Below are 20,450 nucleotides of genomic sequence, written 5' to 3' on the forward strand. Positions count from 1 at the left end.
CTAAAATGAATTCATCAATCAAGAAATATGACTGTTATCACTCAATATTTAAATACAAAATTACATTTTATTTCCAGTGTCCTTTTCTGCTCCACATTACAACCAAGTAGGAGAGAAGTCCAAGTCCCACTTCTGTTTGGCTTGTTTAGTAGATCTAGGGAAATAGACAATTTGGTCATCATTGCCAGGGGGTGCACCAGCTGTGGGTTCCACTGTTTTCTGGGTAGGGCTTTGCCTCATGGAGCTGGTCATTGGGGATCCAGGATGATCAACTCCAGGGACCAGCTGTCTTATTAAATATACTTGTGGGCCAGCTCTGGGCTGATCCGTACTCTCCACCCAGCTCAGTGACACCAGAGAGGCAATGACTTGCGGATGTGTCAGGTATCTTAGGTAGATAAGGATCTATGGTTTGTACCCCAGTAAGAGTGCTCTGTGTGTCCAAATGGCATGCCTTCATATAGCAGCAAAGAATTCATAAACTCAAGATTTACGTCAGTCAGAGTGTGCGGAAAGGGGGCATGTCATGAGTCAAGGGCACATCCATGTGTCTCTGTATGAGGGCAGCCGCCGGGAGGCTGCGCTGCTTGGCCAGCCCAGGTTTCTCTGTGTGGCCGGACCGGCCCATCAGCCCTTCTGGCATTTGCCAAAGTGTCAGATGGGCAGTCTGGCCCTGATGTCAACTGCACGAGTGAGGATGACAGCCAGAAGAGGGAACTAAATCTCCAACTTCAGGGTACTTCCCGTACTCTAAGGTTGATATATTGGGCCTGATTCAGAGGTAGACAGAGTTGCAGTCACGACTGTGCTAATTGCTGCAGTACGACTGCAAGTTTATGACAATGCAACAGCTGATGGTCTTCCTACTGAGACGCCCACCGGCTGTGGGGCTAATCCAACGCTGTGAGCACAAACATGCACCACAGCTCACACCATGGGACATTGCACTCGTGCTATGGAGGCGCAGAATGTCCACCTGGAAAATGGCTGCTGGTGTCAGTGCAACTGCATCTATAAACATGCCGCATCTGCCTAGCCCCGCACTCCATCCCTCCTACTTCAGTTACCACTAGAAACTTCAAAACTGCACGGATCTGTGTGCGGTTTTGATCTGCGTCTTTGCATGCCCAATGCGGTTCGGATGCATGCCCAGACTAAACATTGGTCGCTTGCATCCGATGCCGGCACAGTGTCTATCTCTGGATTAAGCCCACTATATTTTACTTTAAACTATCATGACAGTGTTTATAGGTTATTGATCACAAATATGTTTTAGCTATGGAAGCGTAAATTGAACTCTGCTGGTGGATGAGGCTGTACCACTCACATAAGAAATGCATGTACTCTGCCTTCTGGTGTGCTGACTCTGCCTACTTGTATTTGCCTCACCTAGCAGTGCAATGCTTCACCTACTTGTGATACTTCCACCTCCTGTGATGGACTCCGCCTTGTGTTACTGTGACTCCGCCTAGCCCTGCATGCTACATTGGCCTCGCCTACCACCGAGGCCATAAAGGTTTTAATGTTGGCTCCACCTATAGCCTATGCGAGGCCACTTTCAGATTTTTTTTTTCAGTTTCTAATTCACCCCTGGTCCTTCACTTTGTAAAAATACACATGTAAACCTATGAGATTCACCTTCGGAATAACCATTTGGGCAACTCTTTGTGATAGATCAGGCCTGACCAACCTGTGGCTCTCCAGCTGTTGTAAAACTACAAGTCCCATCATGCCTTGCCACAGTTTTGCTATTAGAGAATGCTAAAGCTTTGGCAGGGCATGCTGGGATGTGTAGTTTGACAACATCTGGAGAGCTACAGGTTGGCCAGGCCTGTGGTAGATCATTAGTCATACTTACCCTTGAAGAAAATCGTGTTTAGGAGAACTACAGCTGTCACTGGATCCACACTGTCCAGCAAGTCTTTGATTTTCCCATTGGTTGCATTCTCCACATAAGTATTGATTTGATTTTTTGCCTCTTCTGTGTTCTGGAAGTCTGTAGGAACTATCTCAGAATGATAGTAGTTCCTGGCATCATCTCTAAACGTCTCCAGAAGCTTTATATCTTTGTTAACAAATAGAGCATTTGCCAAACTGAGCTGGACGTCATCGTTAGATCGATTAAGAACGTGCAGCAGCAGATGGAAGCCCATATGGATGTCTTCTGCCGGGAGACCAGAGGTGCTGAATCCAAGTCCTTCCAGAATCTGACTGTGGGTCTGAGACTTGGCTCCAAGAGAGAGCATACTAATGGCATAGGAAATACTTAGCGGAGAGAAGAAGAGGTTGCCGGTGGGATATTTAGCAGCTAGATGTGAGAAGATCTTGTATGTAAAGTTGGCATTATATGGTGTTATTTGGTGTATAGGATTTGTCTTGTTAGTGTGGTGGTCATCATCGTGATCATGATCGTGGTGTTCTCCATTCAGATAGTGGCCAAGGACCAGTGAACAGAACAGAGCTTGGCTCAAGAGCGCGATCAGAAAGACCTTCATTTCTCTGCAATACATAAATTAATCAATCAATCTACAGCTGTATATGTTAAGTATATGTCATGCACCATTTAGATTGTGTCTCCTAACAAAATAATATCTGTTCAATACATGTGAACAGAAACTATAATACTGTCCCTGTCATTGTGATTGAATACACCCTGGCTGAAATAGTAATTATTCACAGCCATAGAAAGTCTTCTTTTTGCCAATAAATGACAAAAAAAGTTCAGATCCATGAATAAGCATTGTGGATCCCATACAGAGTTTATATTTATCACCAGTTATTTATATAGCACATAAATATTCCCCAGTGGAGCTTGCAAGCAGTGCCGAAACTTGTGAATGGTGGGCCCAGGTGCAAAAAAATGCTTTGGGCCCACCTCCTCCACCACAAGTCCAAGTTCATGAGGTGATGAGGAGCGGCAGTGAGTGATGGACAGAGGGTGATGAGGAGATGCAGAGGATGACTGAGAGAGGCAGTGGGTGATGGGCAGATGGTGACGGAGAGAGGCAGAGGGTGATGTGGAGAGGCAGATGGTGACGGAGAGAGGCAGAGGGTGATGGGCAGATGGTGACGGAGAGAGGCAGAGGGTGATGTGGAGAGGCAGTGGATGACGGGGAGAGGCAGTGGGTGATGGGAGGGGGGAATGATAAAGGAGGGGGGCACATTTGGCCTTCATGACATGCAGCAGTTGAAAGTACTGTAATGGGGAAATCAAACTCAGATTAGGACTGTAAAAAGGACTTTAGAAACACCCTCCAGCTGTCCCAGAGAGGTAACCCCTTTCACTGACCAAATTTTATCAGAGGAAAGCTTAAGCAGTTCAGGATATGCAGCATCAAACCATAAAGGCGATTTATCATCAAATTCAGACCAATTAAATAGGGTATCAGCATACGTACCGCCAAACCAGCAAGACCTGTTGCATTAGAGGAGGGAGACCAGATACAGAAAGACCCGAGAGTAGTAATTGCAAGGGAGAGAAAGAGGACCCCACCTGCTCAGCCACAATATAATAATACTACTTTTGATTAATCAGGCAGTATGTTAAAATCTTCAGAGTCTGGAAATTGTATCTTCTGAAAGCTTCAGCAAGGACACATCCTGAAACAGTTGTTTGTAAAACACAAGGGGACATACTGTATTTATTAATCAGCACTGGCAGAATACCTGCCATTTGCATGGGGTAACCGCAGATATTAAGGTTTGCAGGGCTTTAACATGGAGGAACCACAGCAGATAGTTCCAATATGGAGGCTGCTGTGCAGTCTGGTTTACCAGGCTCTGGAATGTGAAGCAGGTGACATTAGGATATATGACACGCACACACAGGGACTGAGGAAGAGCTGAACGAGAGTCATCAGTAATTACTGTCACCATTGGCAAATCTACAGTATAGTGGGTACAGGGCTGCACCCATGTTTAAATCCTTAACTCTTCAAGGTCCCACAACGGCGCTGCAGCAGCACATATAACCGGGAAAATGGTGCATGCGCAGTAAAGGCGTCCCCAGGAGCAAGGTGGGGGTGTTGTGTTTCCGGAGATCCGTGCATAGGCAATAGACCATGTCAGAGTCTACTGTACTGCATGTACTGTACCACTTCTCAAAGCCTGCAGCTTCATCAATGCACCCCCCCCCCCCTACCCCCCCATCAGCTCTGCCTATGTGATAGCACCCGGGGCCGGTGCAAGGTTTCTCAGCACCCTAGGCAAATAGTCAGCCCGCCCCCCCGCCCCCCCTGTCAAAATACAGAGCCCTCTGGTAAAATTTAGGGTTAGGATATTAGGGTTGTTTTAGCAGTTTGTGTTAAGGCAGAGGATCCCAAACGTGGTGCTCAAGTCACCCCAACAGTCCAGGTTTTAGGTATATCCATGGCACAGCACAGATGGTTAAATCAAATTGACTAAGGTGCTATACTGGTGCCCCTTTCACATTATAACACACACTTTGAGCCAAAAATCACATTATAGAACACAGTATGAGCCGAAAATCACATTATAGCACACTGTATGAGCCGAAAATCACATTATAGCACACTGTATGAACCGAAATTCACATTATAGCACACAGTATGAACCGAAATTCACATTATAGCACACTGTATCAGCCGAAATTCACATTATAGCACATGGTATGAGCCAAAATTCACATTATAGCACACTGTATGAGCCGAAATTCACATTGTAGCACACTGAGTGAGCCGAAATTCACATTACAGCACACTGTATGAAACGAAAATCACATTATAGCACACTGTATGAGCCGAAATTCACATTATAGCACACGGTATGAGTCGAAAATCACATTATAGCACACTGTATGAAACGAAAATCAGATTATAGCACACGGTATGAGCCGAAATTCACATTATAGCACACTGTATGAGTCGAAATTCACATTATAGCACATGGTATTAGCCGAAATTCACATTATAGCATACTGTATGAGCCGAAATTCACATTACAGCACACTGTATGAGACGAAAATCACATTATAGCACACTGTATGAGACGAAAATCACATTATAGCACACGGTATGAGCCGAAAATCACATTATAGCACACGGTATGAGCCGAAAATCACATTATAGCACACTGTATGAGCCGAAATTCACATTATAGCACACTGTATGAGCCGAAATTCACATTATAGCACATGGTATGAGGCGAAATTCACATTATAGCACATAGAATGAGCCGATATTCACACTATAGCGCATGGTATGAGCCAAAATTCACATTATACCACACAGCATGAGCTGAAAATCCCATTATAGCACATGGTATGAGCCGAAATTCACATTAGAACACACGGTATGAGCCAAAATTCACATTAGAGCACACAGTATGAGCCGAAATTCACATTATGCCACATACATAGCCACATATCTACATACTCACAGCCACATACAGTATACACACACGCATATATAATATATTTACACACACAGCCACGTCCCTACCCTGACACTCTCCTCCATCAGTTACCCTCTGCTCACCAGTTGCCAGGTAGCCGGGGCCGGGAGTCCAATTGTGGGGTCGGGGGGTGAGATGAGGGGGGAAGGTGCAGGAGGCGAGGGGGGGGGGGGGGAAGGGGCAGCGGGAGCTGAATATAACTGTGGGGCCGGGGGAGCCGGGGAGCGGTTCACAAGAGGCCAGTCGCGGGAATGAATGGAGGGAGGGAGAGCGCAGATGACAAGCTGCAGCCTGCGGCTGCAGGCGATCGTAGTGGGGAGGCGGCGCCGGAGCACTCAGTAACAGTGCGGGAGCGGAGCGGACAGGCCAGCGGCCGTGGCCCGCGGGTCACTCTTTCACGATGTGGCCAAATGCAGGGGGGGTGGGGGTGGCGGGGGACGCCGGGCACGGGGCATGACGCGGGCGGCCGGAGACCATCGTGTGGGGGAACTGTGGCCGGACCTGAGGTTCGGTGAGAGCTCAGCTCATATGTGATAAATAACGGTATGGACCCCACCCCGGACTCAGGACAGGAGCACAACATGCGGCAGACAGGCGGCAGCCTGAACACAATTCAAACACATCCCACACACACTGAAACTGTCGCAGAGGGGTGTGGGGGGCAGGTTTGCTGAATCAATCAGGGACTATCACACATAGTAAACTCACTCTTTGAGCTGGTGGGAGCCAGTGGTGCAAGTAGAAATATTTTCTTAGTGGTACTGAGTGCTGAAAAATGGGCGTGGTCATGTGTTGTGAGGGGGCATGGCCACATGCTGCTAGCGGCGTGATCACACTACACAGACCCTTTTTTGGGGGGATTCTGGAGGCAAGGCTAAAAATATATAATAATGCCTCCAGTATAATAGAAATATATAGTGATACCTCCAGTATAATAGAAATATATAGTAATGACTCAATTTAATAACAATATATAGTAATGCCTCCATTATAACAGGAAAATACAGCCATTGTCGCACTCCCAGTAACCCTGACAAAGTGGGAGGAGCCGTCATGCTGCCAAGCACCATGGTCTTGTTGCTTTGTGGCACATTATAATTGTGGTAATAGCAAAGTTTGTGGCAGGTGGTACTGAGTACCCGCTGCCAAATTCTTAAGGGTACTCCGTACCCGAGCGTACCCACATAATTGCACCACTGGTGGGAGCCCACGAGCTGCTCCTCTGTCTTTTAAAGAAAAGGAGGAGTTTGGCTTGGCTGAGGCTAAGCAGTGCCGCCCTCCAGTGGTCGCCGCCCATAGGCAGCTGCCTAAAGCTGCCTAGTGGTAGCGCCGGCCCTGATAGCACCCCTTTACTGCCCAGGAATGCCCCTCCACTCCCAAGCACAGATGAGAGTAAAATACACTTGCGTACATTTGGTTCTGGAGAAAGCATGCAAGATTCACTTCACAAACCGGCTTACAATCAGCCCTGCACCAGCCCCACAGTGAGATGGGAAAAGAAAGATTCAATAACTGGCACAGCTGCGGCTCCCCACAATGTCAAACATGATCAATTCAAAACTATAAACTGTACCTGAATATTTAAAAAACTAAATATAAATGTTGAACATGTCACTATTGTTTTGTGATAAATCTATAGAGTGGAGGTAAAGTATATTAAAAATGGTGGTAAATTCAGATGAGGAGAAATAATCTATAAATGTGGTGAAATCTGGTAAAGTCCTTAAAAATGTTTGCTAGAACCAGGGGCGTATAAAGAGAGGAGGGGTCCGTGTACAATCTCGTTCCGGGACCCGTCCTCTCTAGCAGGCAGTGGCAGTGACTCTGAGCACTGCAGCCATTTTCCCAGGGAGACCTGAGCACCACCTAGTGCTCAGAGTCACTGTCACTGCCGCAGGACTCTGGAGGGGTAAGTATTGAAAAAATGGGTGCACAGTGATGGGCCCTCTGGATCCAGGGGCCCGTGTGCACCGCAAACTCTGCATCCATTCTAGATATGCCACTGGCTAGAACGTCTATATGTTTTTAGTCACCAATGTGTATGTCTCTATGTGCTCCCCCTAGGGTTGCCACCTCTCCCGGATTCTCCCGGATTTGGTGGCAACCCTACAGGAGGCGTTTCCCCTCACCCGGATACCGGGATTCTCCCGGAATAAGGGGACCCTAGAAGCAGGGGCGGATTTCCCACCAGGCAACCCTGTTCCCAGAGGAGCACTGTGCTGCGTGTGCGGTGGAGGTCCCCCCCGCGTCATGACGTCACGCAGTGTACCCGCCCAGTATCTACTATCTGCAGTGCATCTGAGCAGGGAGGGCCCACGGGCGCATGCCGCGCATACCAACCAGACTCAGCAGCAAGCCGCAGTCCCACTGCATGGAGCATCTGACTGGGAAGGGCCTGCCTGCTGGTATGTGACGGCAGGATGAAGTGTCCATCTTAGTGAGTGCAGGTCTGGGTATCTGGGAGGGTAAAGCAGAAGAAAAAGGGGGCCTGGCAGTCACCGCTTTGCCCACTCAATGCCGAGGACACTGATATGGCCCAGGAGAGAGAGGTCTCAGGCAGTGTGTGTTCTCAACTCTGCAGTACTCATTAGAGGGATAAGAGCTGCAAATGCAAGAAGTGGAAGGAGAGCCTCATATTAAAAAGCTTTACTGTAAAAGTGGAAAAGTCCCTATATTTTAAAGAACTACAGAGAAAATAGGATTTTAATTATCTACCGATAAATCCTTTTCTCGTAGTCCGTAGGGGATACTGGGAATCCATTTAGTACCATGGGGTATAGGGCCTAATTCAGAGCTGATCGCAGCAGCAAATTTGTTAGCAGTTGGGCAAAACCAAGGGGATCATTCCAACCTGATCGCACGCTGGCTTTTTTGCTGCGCTGCGATCAGGTCAGAATTGCGGATGCACCGCAATGCGCAGGCACGTCGTACTGCTACAAAGCGGATCGTTGCTGGGCGATGGATTGTACGAAGAATCCATTTGCACAGCCGATCGCAAGGCGATTGACAGGAAGAAGGCGTTTGTGGGTGTCAACTGACTGTTTTCTGGGAGTGTTTGGAAAAATGCAGGCGTGTCCAAGCGTTTGCAGGGCGTTTGCAGGGCGAGTGTATGACGTCAATTCATGGCCCTGGACAGGCTGAAGTGATCGCAAGGGCTGAGTAAGTTCAGAGCTACTCAGAAACTGCACAAAATGTTTTTGCACAGCTCGGCTGCACATGCGATCGCACACTTGCAAGGCTAAAATACACTGCCCTGTGGGCGGCGACTATGCGTTTGCACGGCTGCTAAAAACAGCTGCGAGCGATCAGCTCGGAATGACTCCCCCATGTGCACTGCAGGGGGGGGAGATATAACATGTGCAGAGAGAGTTCAATTTGGGTGGGGTGTGTTCAAATTGAAATCTAAATTGCAGTGTTAAAATAAAGCAGCCGGTATTTACCCTGCACAGAAACAAAATAACCCACCCACATCTAACTCTCTCTGCAAATGTTATATCTGCCACACCTGCAATGTACATGGGGGGTAATTCCAAGTTGATCGCAGCAGGATTTTTTTTAGCAGTTGGGCAAAACCATGTGCACTGCAGGGGAGGCAGATATAACATGTGCAGAGAGAGTTAGATTTGGGTGGGGTGTGTTCAATCTGCAATCTAATTTGCAGTGTAAAAATAAAGCAGCCAGTATTTACCCTGCACAGAAACAAAATAACCCACCCAAATCTAACTCTTTCTGCACATGTTATATCTGCCTCCCCTGCAGTGCACATGGTTTTGCCCAACTGCTAAAAAAAATCCTGCTGCGATCAACTTGGAATTACCCCCATGGTTTTGCCCAACTGCTAACAAATTTGCTGCTGCGAACAACTCTGAATTACCCCCCTAGACGGGTCCACTAGGAGCCATGGGCACTTTAAGAAATTGATAGTGTGCGCTGGCTCTTCCCTCTATGCCCCTCCTACCAGACTCAGTCTAGGAAACTGTGCCCAAGGAGATGGACATACTTTCAGAGAAGGATAGATAAGGAAAGTGGTGAGATTACGTATCAGCACACACAAAACAAGAGGAAAGCCACACTAACCAAACTTGAAACAGGAACAGCAACAGCTGAGCAAACCAGAATACTTAACCAAGTTACAGTGCAGGACGAACTAAGCACCGGGCGGGCGCCCAGTATCCCCTACAGACTACGAGAAAAGGATTTACCGGTAGGTAATTAAAATCCTATTTTCTCTTACATCCTAGGGGATACTGGAAATCCATTTAGTACCATGGGGAAGTACCAAAGCTCCCAAACCGGGTGGGAGAGTGTTAAGGTTCCTGCAGAACTGATTGACCAAACTGAAGGTCCTCCGAGGCCAAAGTATCGAACTTGTAAAACTTAGCAAATGTGTTCGAACCTGACCAAGTAGCTGCTCAGCAGAGCTGTAAAGCTGAGACAACCCGGGCAGCCGCCCAAGAAGAACCCACCGACTTAGTAGAGTGGGCCTGTACAGATTTTAGAACCGGCAAGCCTGCTGTGGAATAATCATGCTGGATAGTGAGCCTGATCCAGTGTGCAATTGATTGCTTTGAAGCAGGACACCCAATTTTATTGGGATCATAGAGAACGAACAGCGAGTCCGATTTCCTGTGATGAGCTGTTCCCTTTACATACACCTTCAAAGCCCTCACAACATCCAAACACTTTGAAGTATCATAGGTGTCCGTAACAACCGGAACTGTAATAGGTTGGTGGATGTGAAATGCAGACACCACCTTAGGAAGAAATTGCTGACAAGTTCTGAGTTCAGCTCTGTCCTCATGGAAAATTAGGAAGGGATTCTTGTGAGACAACGCTCCTAGCCCCGACACATGTCTTGCTGAAGCCAAGACCAACAGTGTGATGATCTTCCACGTAAGGTACTTTACGTTTACTTCCTGTAATGGTTCAAACCAGTCCAATTGGAGGAACTGCAGCACCAAATTGAGATCCCAAAGTGCCGTGGGAGGCACAAAGGGAGGTTGGATGTGCAGAATACCTTTCAAGAATGTCTGGACCTCAGGGAGAGAAGTCAATTGTTTCTGAAAGAAAATAGACAAAGGCAAAATCTGGACTTTTATGGAACCTAGACATAGGCCCACATCCACTTCCGACTGCAGAAAAAGCAGGAAACGTCCCAGATGAAATTCCACCGCAGAATATTGTCTGCTCTCACACCAAGAGACATATTTCTTCCAAATACGGTGGTAATGTTTAACGTTACCCCCTTACTGGTTTGGATCATAGTCGGGATGACCTTGTCAGGAATCCCTCTTCTGGTTAGAATCAGCCGTTCATCTTCCATGCCGTCAAACATAGCTGCGGTAAGTCCTGACAGACGAACGGGCCCTGTTGCTGAAGATCCTTGCGAAGAGGTAGAGGTCACGGATCTTCGAGCAGCATCTCTAGAAGGTCCGCATACCAGGCCCTTCTTGGCCAGTACGGAGCAATGAGTATTGCTTGAACCTTTTCACTTTTTATTCTTTTTAGAATTCTTGGGATCAGCGGAAGTGGAGGAAACACGTACAACAGCTGGTAGACCCACGGAGTTGTCAGAGCATCTACCGCCACTGCTTGTGAGTCCCTTAACCTGGAACAATACCGCTTGAGCTTCTTGTTGTGTTGAAAGGCCATCATGTCGATTTGTGGATATCCTTAATGACGTGTCAACCACCAGAACACCTCCAGGTGAAGGCCCCACTCCCCCAGGTGCAGGTCGTGTCTGCTGAGGAAGTCTGCTTCCCAGTTGTCTACTCCCGGAATGAAGACCGCTGACAACGCCATGGAATGTTTTTCCGTCCAGAGGAGAATTCTTGACACCTCTGACATTGCGGCTATGCTTTTCGTTCCGCCCTGTCGGTTTATGTACGTCACTGCCGTCACATTGTCCTACTGGAACTGAATGGCCTGATTCTGAAGAAGAGATGAGGCCTGTAAAAAAGGCATTGTATATATCCCTGAGTTCCAGGATGTTTATTGGAAGGACGACTTCCTGACTTGACCTTCTTCCCTGAAACTGCACCCCCTAGGTGACTGCGCCCCAACCTCTGAGGCTTGCATCTGTGGTTAGTAGAATCCAATTCTGAATCCCGAACCTCCGACCCTCGACTAGGTGAGAAGTCTGTAGCCACCACAGGAGGGAGGTCCTGCTTTTGGCGACAGACGGATCCTCTGGTGCATGTGAAGATGCGATCCGGACCATTTGTCACAGGTCTAGCTGGAAGGACCTCGCATGAAACCTTCTGTACTGAATCACCTCGTAAGAGGCCAACATTTTCCTCAGAAGGTGAATGCACAGATGCACCAAGATCCGGGTTGGCTTCAGGACAGCCCGAACCATTGACTGGATTACCATTGCCTTTTCCAAGGGAAGGAACACTTTCTGGGACTCTGTGTCCAGCATCATTCCCAGGAAAGGGGGTAGGGACTGAGGTGACCCAGTATATGCTGGGTCCGTAAAACTAATGTGTGTGTGTGTGTGTGTGTGTGTGTGTGTGTGTGTGTATATATATATATATATATACATACATATACATAGCATATTAAACATGCATACATATATATATATATATATATATATATATATACACAGTACATGTATATATACACATGTATATATATCGTGTGTGTGTGTGTGTCTGTGTGTGTGTTTACATGTATGTATATACCACTGACGTGCAGTGGGGTGAGGCAGGTGAGGCAGAGTCTTTACTGTCATACTAACGTTTGCACCAGAGTTTTGACTGTATAAAGTATATAAAAAATACAAAGAATATGTTAGAAATATCATCTTTGCATTATTCTAATAATTTTATAGCCAAAACTCTGGAGTAAAAAGTCTATGGCAGGGGAGGCAGTGCCTCACCTGCCTATCTTTTCCGCTCATCTCTGTTCAAAACTCACCAAATTTCCAGGAGTTTACACTGCTGCACCTGTGTATAATGCCCAGATGTACGCTTTGGCTCATAAATTGCATGTAAATCTGGCTCTGGGGCTAGCCAGTGCCTCCTGAGCTATTTAGCTCACCGCACGTCCCTGGTATATACATGTGTATATATATATGCATGCACATGGATATGTGCTGTATGAACTATAATTAAAATAAACTAAACTTTTATTAAGCACTTACAAGTGCCACCAGGAAGACAGCAGGCTGCAGAGGACGCTAGGCAGCTAAAAAAATAACATTTTTTTTATTTTTTTATTTTTTTTAGGTGGATGGGGGTTTCTGGGTACTCGGAAACTGGGTGCGCTACTGGGTATTAAGTTCACTCCCAGTTTGCAGAGCAGAAACATCATCTCTGCCGTCACTTTGGTGAACACACTCGGTGCCGTGGAGAGACCAAATGGCAGGGCCTGGATCTGGTAGTGACAGTCCTGCAGTGCAAACCGTAGATAAGCCTGATGAGACGGCCAGACTGGAATGTGAAGGTATGCATCCTTGATAACCAGAGACACTAGAAATTCCCCCTCCTCCAGACCTGAGTTCACCGCTCTCAGAGACTCCATCTTAAATTTGAACACTCGCAAGTACGGGTTCAACGACTTGAGGTTCAGAATCGGTCTTACAGAACCATCCGGTTTCGGTATTACAAACAAGTTGGAATAGTACCACTTATTTTGCAGATGAGGTGGAACTGGAACAATGAGTCTGTACCAGTTTTTGAATGGCATCCTGTTAAGTTATAATTGCCTCTTGTGAAACTGGTAAGCCTGATTTGAAGAATCTGTGAGGTGGGAGCTCCTGGAACTCCAGTCTATAGCCCTGGGAAATAAGATCTATGACCCAGGAATCCTGGCACGATCTTGTCCAGATGTGACTGAAGAATTTTAGCTGGGCTCTCACCCGCCAGTCTTCCAGGCATCACGGTCCACCGTCATGCTGAAGGTTTTGAGGAAGCAGAGCTTGTGCCCTGTTTCTGGGAACCGGCAGTTGCTGGTTTGCGTGGTTTACCTGTAGCGCCTCTGGTGGCTGTTGAAGAACCTCTGGGTTTGCCCCTAAAGGTGTCTAACCCTTCAATCAGGTTACCCAACCTTTTGGCAACGGCTCTAGTAATCCGCCCACATGCTATAATAGGTCTCTGGGCCACCCCAGCAGCTGTATACAAGGATTTGAGCGTAGTCTCAATTTTACGATCAGTCGCGTCTTTTAGGGAGGCTGCACGCAGGACAGGCAATATAATTTTTCGTGAAAGCCTGGATACTGATGCATCCACTATCGGTGTATTTTCCCATTTTTTCCTATCCTCAGGAGGAAAAGGAAAGGATGATATCAACCATTTAGGGATTTGAATTTCCTATCAGGACTAACCCACGGTTCTTCAAACAGAGTATTAAGTTCCTTTGACGCAGGAAAAGAGGCTGAGGATTTCTGTTTTATATTAAAATAAGATTCCTCACCCTCCTCTGTCACCCTATCAGGGATATTTAGAACTTCTCTGATAGCTTCTATGAGAGCCTCTATTCCCTGCGACAGAGTACCCTACCCCATCTCTGAGTCCACCTCACCGTCCTTCATTTCTCACCCCGCATCATCCTAGTCAGACTGCAGTATATGGGCCAAAGTGCGTTTTTGCGGACAAATGGCAGGGGACTGAGGCACTGGTTTGGGTGCTAAGTCTCTTTTCATAAACTCAGTCATAGATTGTCTTAAGTATTGTGGAAATCATTCTCCTAATGGAGTCTAGCCATGCTGGTTCTGCCCCACTAGCCTGTGTGTACATTGAGTACACTAGTGAACCCCCTGGGGAAGAGGAGCACTGTGCCTTACATGAAACACACTCTTTGCCTGATATACTGTAAAGTGACAACACACACACACACACACACACACACACACACACACACACACACACACACACACACACACACACACACGAAAAGGTTAAATGCACAATTAACCCACAAAGAGCCCTTCCAGGGAGACACAGACGGAGTATGGAATCAGCACATGGCGCTCTTAACGCTAATTCCAAGCTTAGCCGGGTCACAGACTAAGTACCTTGATTAGGGATTTAGTACACTAATAATCTCTCCCCCCCTGCTATGACCCCCTGGTACCGCTGAGGTAATCTGGAGTCTCTCCGGAGGTGCTGAGTGTCCCTGTCAGTCAGCGTCTGTGTCAGCTGCTGAGGGAAAATGGCGCTGGTGAGCGGCTGGATCCTCTCATAGTGAAGCCCCGCCCCTTCAATGGCGCAAGGTCTTTCCGCTCTGTTTTACACAGGCTGTATATGTCTAAGTGCATAAAATGGAGACAGACTTCTTTTATGGCTTTGTTGCCAGTCTGGGTACTGTGTCTGCTGTTCAGCGTCTGTGTCCTTACACAGCGGGAGACGCAGTCCACCCCGTTTAGAAGCCGTGCGTCTCTGTACCCTCATACCACCATAATGGACGGCGACCCGCTAACCGGGACGCCGGCTTAGTACTCACCACTCTTCTTTCTTCTGGCTCTGTTAGGGGTGGCGGCGTGCTGCGGGAATGTACGCTCGCCATGGTGGGGATTGTGAATAGTTCAAGAGGTTGGGCCGTTTTCCTCCCTTAAGTCCCACGAAGCAGGCAGGCTGGTGCCATCCAGTCCTGCCTGAAAACAGCAAACACAGAAAATAAATGCAGAAAACTCTTCAGGAGCTTCCAGAGACGAGACCGGCTCCTCCCGGCACATTTTCTAAACTGAGTCTGGTAGGAGGGGCATAGAGGGAGGAGCCAGCGCACACTATCAATTTCTTAAAGTGCCCATAGCTCCTAGTGGACCCATCTATACCCCATGGTACTAAATGAATTCCCAGTATCCCCTAGGACGTAAGAGAAATGTAGATTTCCATTATCTAAACCCAACACAATATGAAAGTAGTTTTTTTCAAAATTTGGTATATTTCCAATAAAATACATGTGTATGTCTCCATGTGCTCCCCCCCACCCCCACCACCCAGTCACCAATGTGTTTGTCTTTATGTGCTCCCCCCCGTCACTAATGTGTATGTCTCTATGTGCCCCAATTCCGAGTTGATTGCACGCTGACGATTTTCGCTGCGATCAGGTCTCTACTGCGCATGCGTATGCACTGCAATGCGCACGCGTGTCGTACGGGTACAGTGTGGATCGTTGCTGAGCTATGGATTTAACTAAGAATCCATTTGCGCAGCCGATTGCAAGAAGATTGACAGAAAGAGGGCATTTATGGGTGTCAACTGACTGTTTTCTGGGAGTGGTAGGGAAAACGCAGGCGTGTCCGGGCGTTTGGAGGGCGGGTGCGTGACGTCAATTCCGGCACCAAAAAGACTGAAGTGATCGCAAGGGCTGAGTAAGTTCAGACCTACTCTGAAACAGTGGCGGATTTAGCGGGGGGTGATTAGGGCGAACGCCCACCCTACATGTACCGGCACCGTGATGGAGACCGGGTCCCGCTGTGGTGGTGGGAACGAGGTGGAGAGCGGTGCAGCGCAGCGGAGGACGAGGAGAGAGAGGAGCGTCCTGACGCGCGTACAGCGACCTCTGTTCTGACCACGCCCCCTCCTTCCTGTACGCGCGTCAGGACGCTCTCTCTCTCTCCTCGTCCCCCGCTGCGCTGCACCGCTCTCCACCCGTTCCCAATACCGCGGCGGGACCCGGCCTCCATTCACTGTCAGGTGTGTGTGAGTGTGTGTCTGTCAGGTGTGTGTGTGTGTGTGTGTGTGTGTGTGTGTGTGTGACTTTCTCATACAGTGTGCTATAATGTGACTTAAGTTTCTCCTCATACAGTGTGCTATAATGTGCTATAATGTGACTTACGTTTCTCCTCATACCGTGTGCTATAATGTGACTTACGTTTCTCCTCATACCGTGTGCTATAATGTGACTTAAGTTTCTCCTCATACCGTGAGCTATAATGTGACTTTCTCCTCATACAGTGTGCTATAATGTGACTTTCTCCTCATACAGTGTGCTATAATGTGACTTTCTCCTCATACAGTGTGCTATAATGTGACTTTCGCCTCATACCGTGTGCTATAATGTGACTTTCTCCTCATACCGTGTGCTATAATGTGACTTTCGCCTCATACCGTGTGCTATAATGTGACTTTCTCCTCATACCGTGTGCTATAATGTGACTTTCGCCTCATACCGTGTGCTATAATGTGACTTTCTCCTCATACAGTGTGCTATAATGTGACTTTCTCCTCATACCGTGTGCTATAATGTGACTTTCGCCTCATACCGTGTGCTATAATGTGACTTTCGCCTCATACCGTGTGCTATAATGTGACTTTCGCCTCATACCGTGTGCTATAATGTGACTTTCGCCTCATACCGTGTGCTATAATGTGACTTTCTCCTCATATCGTGTGCTATAATGTGACTTTCGCCTCATACCGTGTGCTATAATGTGACTTTCTCCTCATACAGTGTGCTATAATGTGACTTTCTCCTCATACAGTGTGCTATAATGTGACTTTCTCCTCATACCGTGTGCTATAATGTGACTTTCGCCTCATACCGTGTGCTATAATGTGACTTTCGCCTCATACCGTGTGCTATAATGTGACTTTCGCCTCATACCGTGTGCTATAATGTGACTTTCGCCTCATACCGTGTGCTATAATGTGACTTTCTCCTCATACCGTGTGCTATAATGTGACTTTCTCCTCATACAGTGTGCTATAATGTGACTTTCTCCTCATACAGTGTGCTACAATGTGACTTTCTCCTCATACAGTGTGCTATAATGTGACTTTCTCCTCATACCGTGTGCTATAATGTGACTTTCGCCTCATACCGTGTGCTATAATGTGACTTTCTCCTCATACAGTGTGCTATAATGTGACTTTCTCCTCATACCGTGTGCTATAATGTGACTTTCGCCTCATACCGTGTGCTATAATGTGACTTTCACCTCATACCGTGTGCTATAATGTGACTTTCGCCTCATACCGTGTGCTATAATGTGACTTTCGCCTCATACCGTGTGCTATAATGTGACTTTCGCCTCATACCGTGTGCTATAATGTGACTTTCTCCTCATACAGTGTGCTATAATGTGACTTTCTCCTCATACAGTGTGCTATAATGTGACTTTCTCCTCATACCGTGTGCTATAATGTGACTTTCGCCTCATACCGTGTGCTATAATGTGACTTTCGCCTCATACCGTGTGCTATAATGTGACTTTCGCCTCATACCGTGTGCTATAATGTGACTTTCGCCTCATACCGTGTGCTATAATGTGACTTTCGCCTCATACCGTGTGCTATAATGTGACTTTCTCCTCATACCGTGTGCTATAATGTGACTTTCTCCTCATACAGTGTGCTATAATGTGACTTTCTCCTCATACAGTGTGCTACAATGTGACTTTCTCCTCATACAGTGTGCTATAATGTGACTTTCGCCTCATACCGTGTGCTATAATGTGACTTTCTCCTCATACAGTGTGCTATAATGTGACTTTCGCCTCATACCGTGTGCTATAATGTGACTTTCGCCTCATACCGTGTGCTATAATGTGACTTTCGCCTCATACCGTGTGCTATAATGTGACTTTCGCCTCATACCGTGTGCTATAATGTGACTTTCGCCTCATACCGTGTGCTATAATGTGACTTTCTACTCATACCGTGTGCTATAATGTGACTTTCTCCTCATACAGTGTGCTATAATGTGACTTTCTCCTCATACAGTGTGCTATAATGTGACTTTCTCCTCATACAGTGTGCTATAATGTGACTTTCTCCTCATACCGTGTGCTATAATGTGACTTTCTCCTCATACAGTGTGCTATAATGTGACTTTCTCCTCATACCGTGTGCTATAATGTGACTTTCTCCTCATACAGTGTGCTACAATGTGACTTTCTCCTCATACAGTGTGCTACAATGTGACTTTCTCCTCATACAGTGTGCTATAATGTGACTTTCTCCTCATACAGTGTGCTATAATGTGACTTTCTCCTCATACCGTGTGCTATGTGACTTTCTCCTCATACCGTGTGCTATAATGTGACTTTCTCCTCATACCGTGTGCTATAATGTGACTTTCTCCTCATACAGTGTGCTACAATGTGACTTTCTCCTCATACAGTGTGCTATAATGTGACTTTCTCCTCATACAGTGTGCTATAATGTGACTTTCTCCTCATACCGTGTGCTACAATGTGACTTTCTCCTCATACCGTGTGCTACAATGTGACTTTCTCCTCATACCTTGTGCTATAATGTGACTTTCTCCTCCTACAGTGTGCTATAATGTGACTTTCTCCTCATACCGTGTGCTATAATGTGACTTTCGCCTCATACTGTGTGCTATAATGTGACTTTCGCCTCATACCGTGTGCTATAATGTGACTTTCGCCTCATTCTGCGTGCTATGATGTGCATTTAGGATCATTCTGCGTGCTATGATGTGACTTTCGCCTCATTCAGTGTGCTATCATGTGCATTTAGGATCATTCAGTGTGCTACAATGTGAATTTCGGATCATTCTGCGTGCTATGATGTGCATTTAGGATCATTCTGCGTGCTATGATGTGACTTTCGGATCATTCAGTGTGCTATCATGTGAATTTCGGCTCATTCTGCGTGCTATAATGTGAATTTCGGCTCATTCACTGTGCTATAATGTGAATTTCGGATCATACTGTGTGCTACATGGTGAATTTCAGCTCATACAGTGTGCTATAATGTGTGCTGTAGAAACAGAATTTGTCGGCAGATAAGAACCACTTGGCCCAGCTAGTCTGCCCCCTTTTTTTTTTTTACATTATTTTTATCTCTAACCTTATCTGATCCTTATTTCTTTGTAAGAATATCCTTATGTCTATCCCATGCATGTTTAAATTGCCCTACTGTCTTAGCCTCTACCACCCCAGATGGAAGGAATGGCGATTCGCCAGTCTGTATCACCAGTGCGCAGGGTTCTCTCCACTAACTGGCAACATTTTATTAGTAATGGCAACAATAGGAAATTTTAGAAGTGAACGGGAAGGGCATTACTAAGTGGGAGGGGCTATTATTAGGGGGAGGAGTCATAATTCTTAAACCGCCCCCCCTAAAAGTTAAGTCTAGATCCGCCACTGCTCTGAAACTGCACAAAATGTTTTTGCAGAGCTCGGCTGCACATGCGATCAAACACTTGCAAAGCGAAAAACACTTCCCCGTGGGCGGCGACTATGCGTTTGCACGGCTGCTAAAAACAGCTAGCGAACAATCAACTCATAATGAGGGCCATAGTGTAGGGATGCAGTGTAAGATAACATGTGTTGTACAATCTGAGAGTATACCCTGAGAATTGTGCTAACTGGACTTGCATGAACAGAACTTTCTCGCAAGCTCTGTCCCTGTATGCGATAATTGATACTTCTTCGCGATAAATTCAATTATTGCAGTCAAATTTATTACAGTCCATCCATATCTCGAATGCAGATTGTGATAGATATGCCCCATAGTGCGGAGATGTAGTGTAGTAGTGATATAGTGAAGAGATATAGGTGGTCATTCCGAGTTGATCGCTCGTTATTTGTTTTTCGCAACGGAGCGATTAGTCGCTAATGCGCATGCGCAATGTCCGCAGTACGACTGCGCCAAGTAAATTTGCTATTAAGTTAGGTATTTTACTCACGGCATTACGAGGGTTTTTCTTTGTTCTGGTGATCGTAATGTGATTGACAGGAAGTGGGTGTTTCTGGGCGGAAACTGGCCGTTTTATAGGTGTGTGTGAAAAAACGCTACAGTTTCTGGGAAAAATGCGGGAGTGGCTGGAGAAACGGGGGAGTGTCTGGGCGAACGCTTGGTGTGTTTGGAACGTCAAACCAGGAACGAAACTGACTGAACTGATCGCAGTGTAGGAGTAAGTCTCGAGCTACTCAGAAACTGCTAAGAAATTTCTATTCGCAAATTTGCGAATCTTTCGTTCGCTATTCTGCTAAACTGAGATACACTCCCAGAGGGCGGCAGCTTAGCGTATGCAATGCTGCTAAAAGCAGCTAGCAAGCGAACAACTCGGAATGAGGGCCATTGTGTGGGAAGAAGTGCAGTGATGTAGTGTAGTAG

General features: G+C 46.7%; 1 protein-coding gene across 1 annotated transcript in view; it reads right to left on the bottom strand.

Annotated features, from left to right (window-relative positions):
• Positions 1-20,450, bottom strand: part of LOC134980654 (alpha-1-antiproteinase-like) — a 109,478-nt gene that overhangs the window by 40,063 nt on the left and 48,965 nt on the right. Inside the window, exon 2 of the mRNA XM_063947563.1 lies at positions 1,859-2,499. Coding sequence (XP_063803633.1) covers positions 1,859-2,495 — 637 coding nt within the window. The 5' untranslated portion in view covers positions 2,496-2,499. The remainder of the gene's footprint in view (positions 1-1,858; positions 2,500-20,450) is intronic.

This window comes from Pseudophryne corroboree, chromosome 12 (genome assembly GCF_028390025.1).
Source record: "Pseudophryne corroboree isolate aPseCor3 chromosome 12, aPseCor3.hap2, whole genome shotgun sequence".
NCBI classification, from domain to species: domain Eukaryota; kingdom Metazoa; phylum Chordata; class Amphibia; order Anura; family Myobatrachidae; genus Pseudophryne; species Pseudophryne corroboree.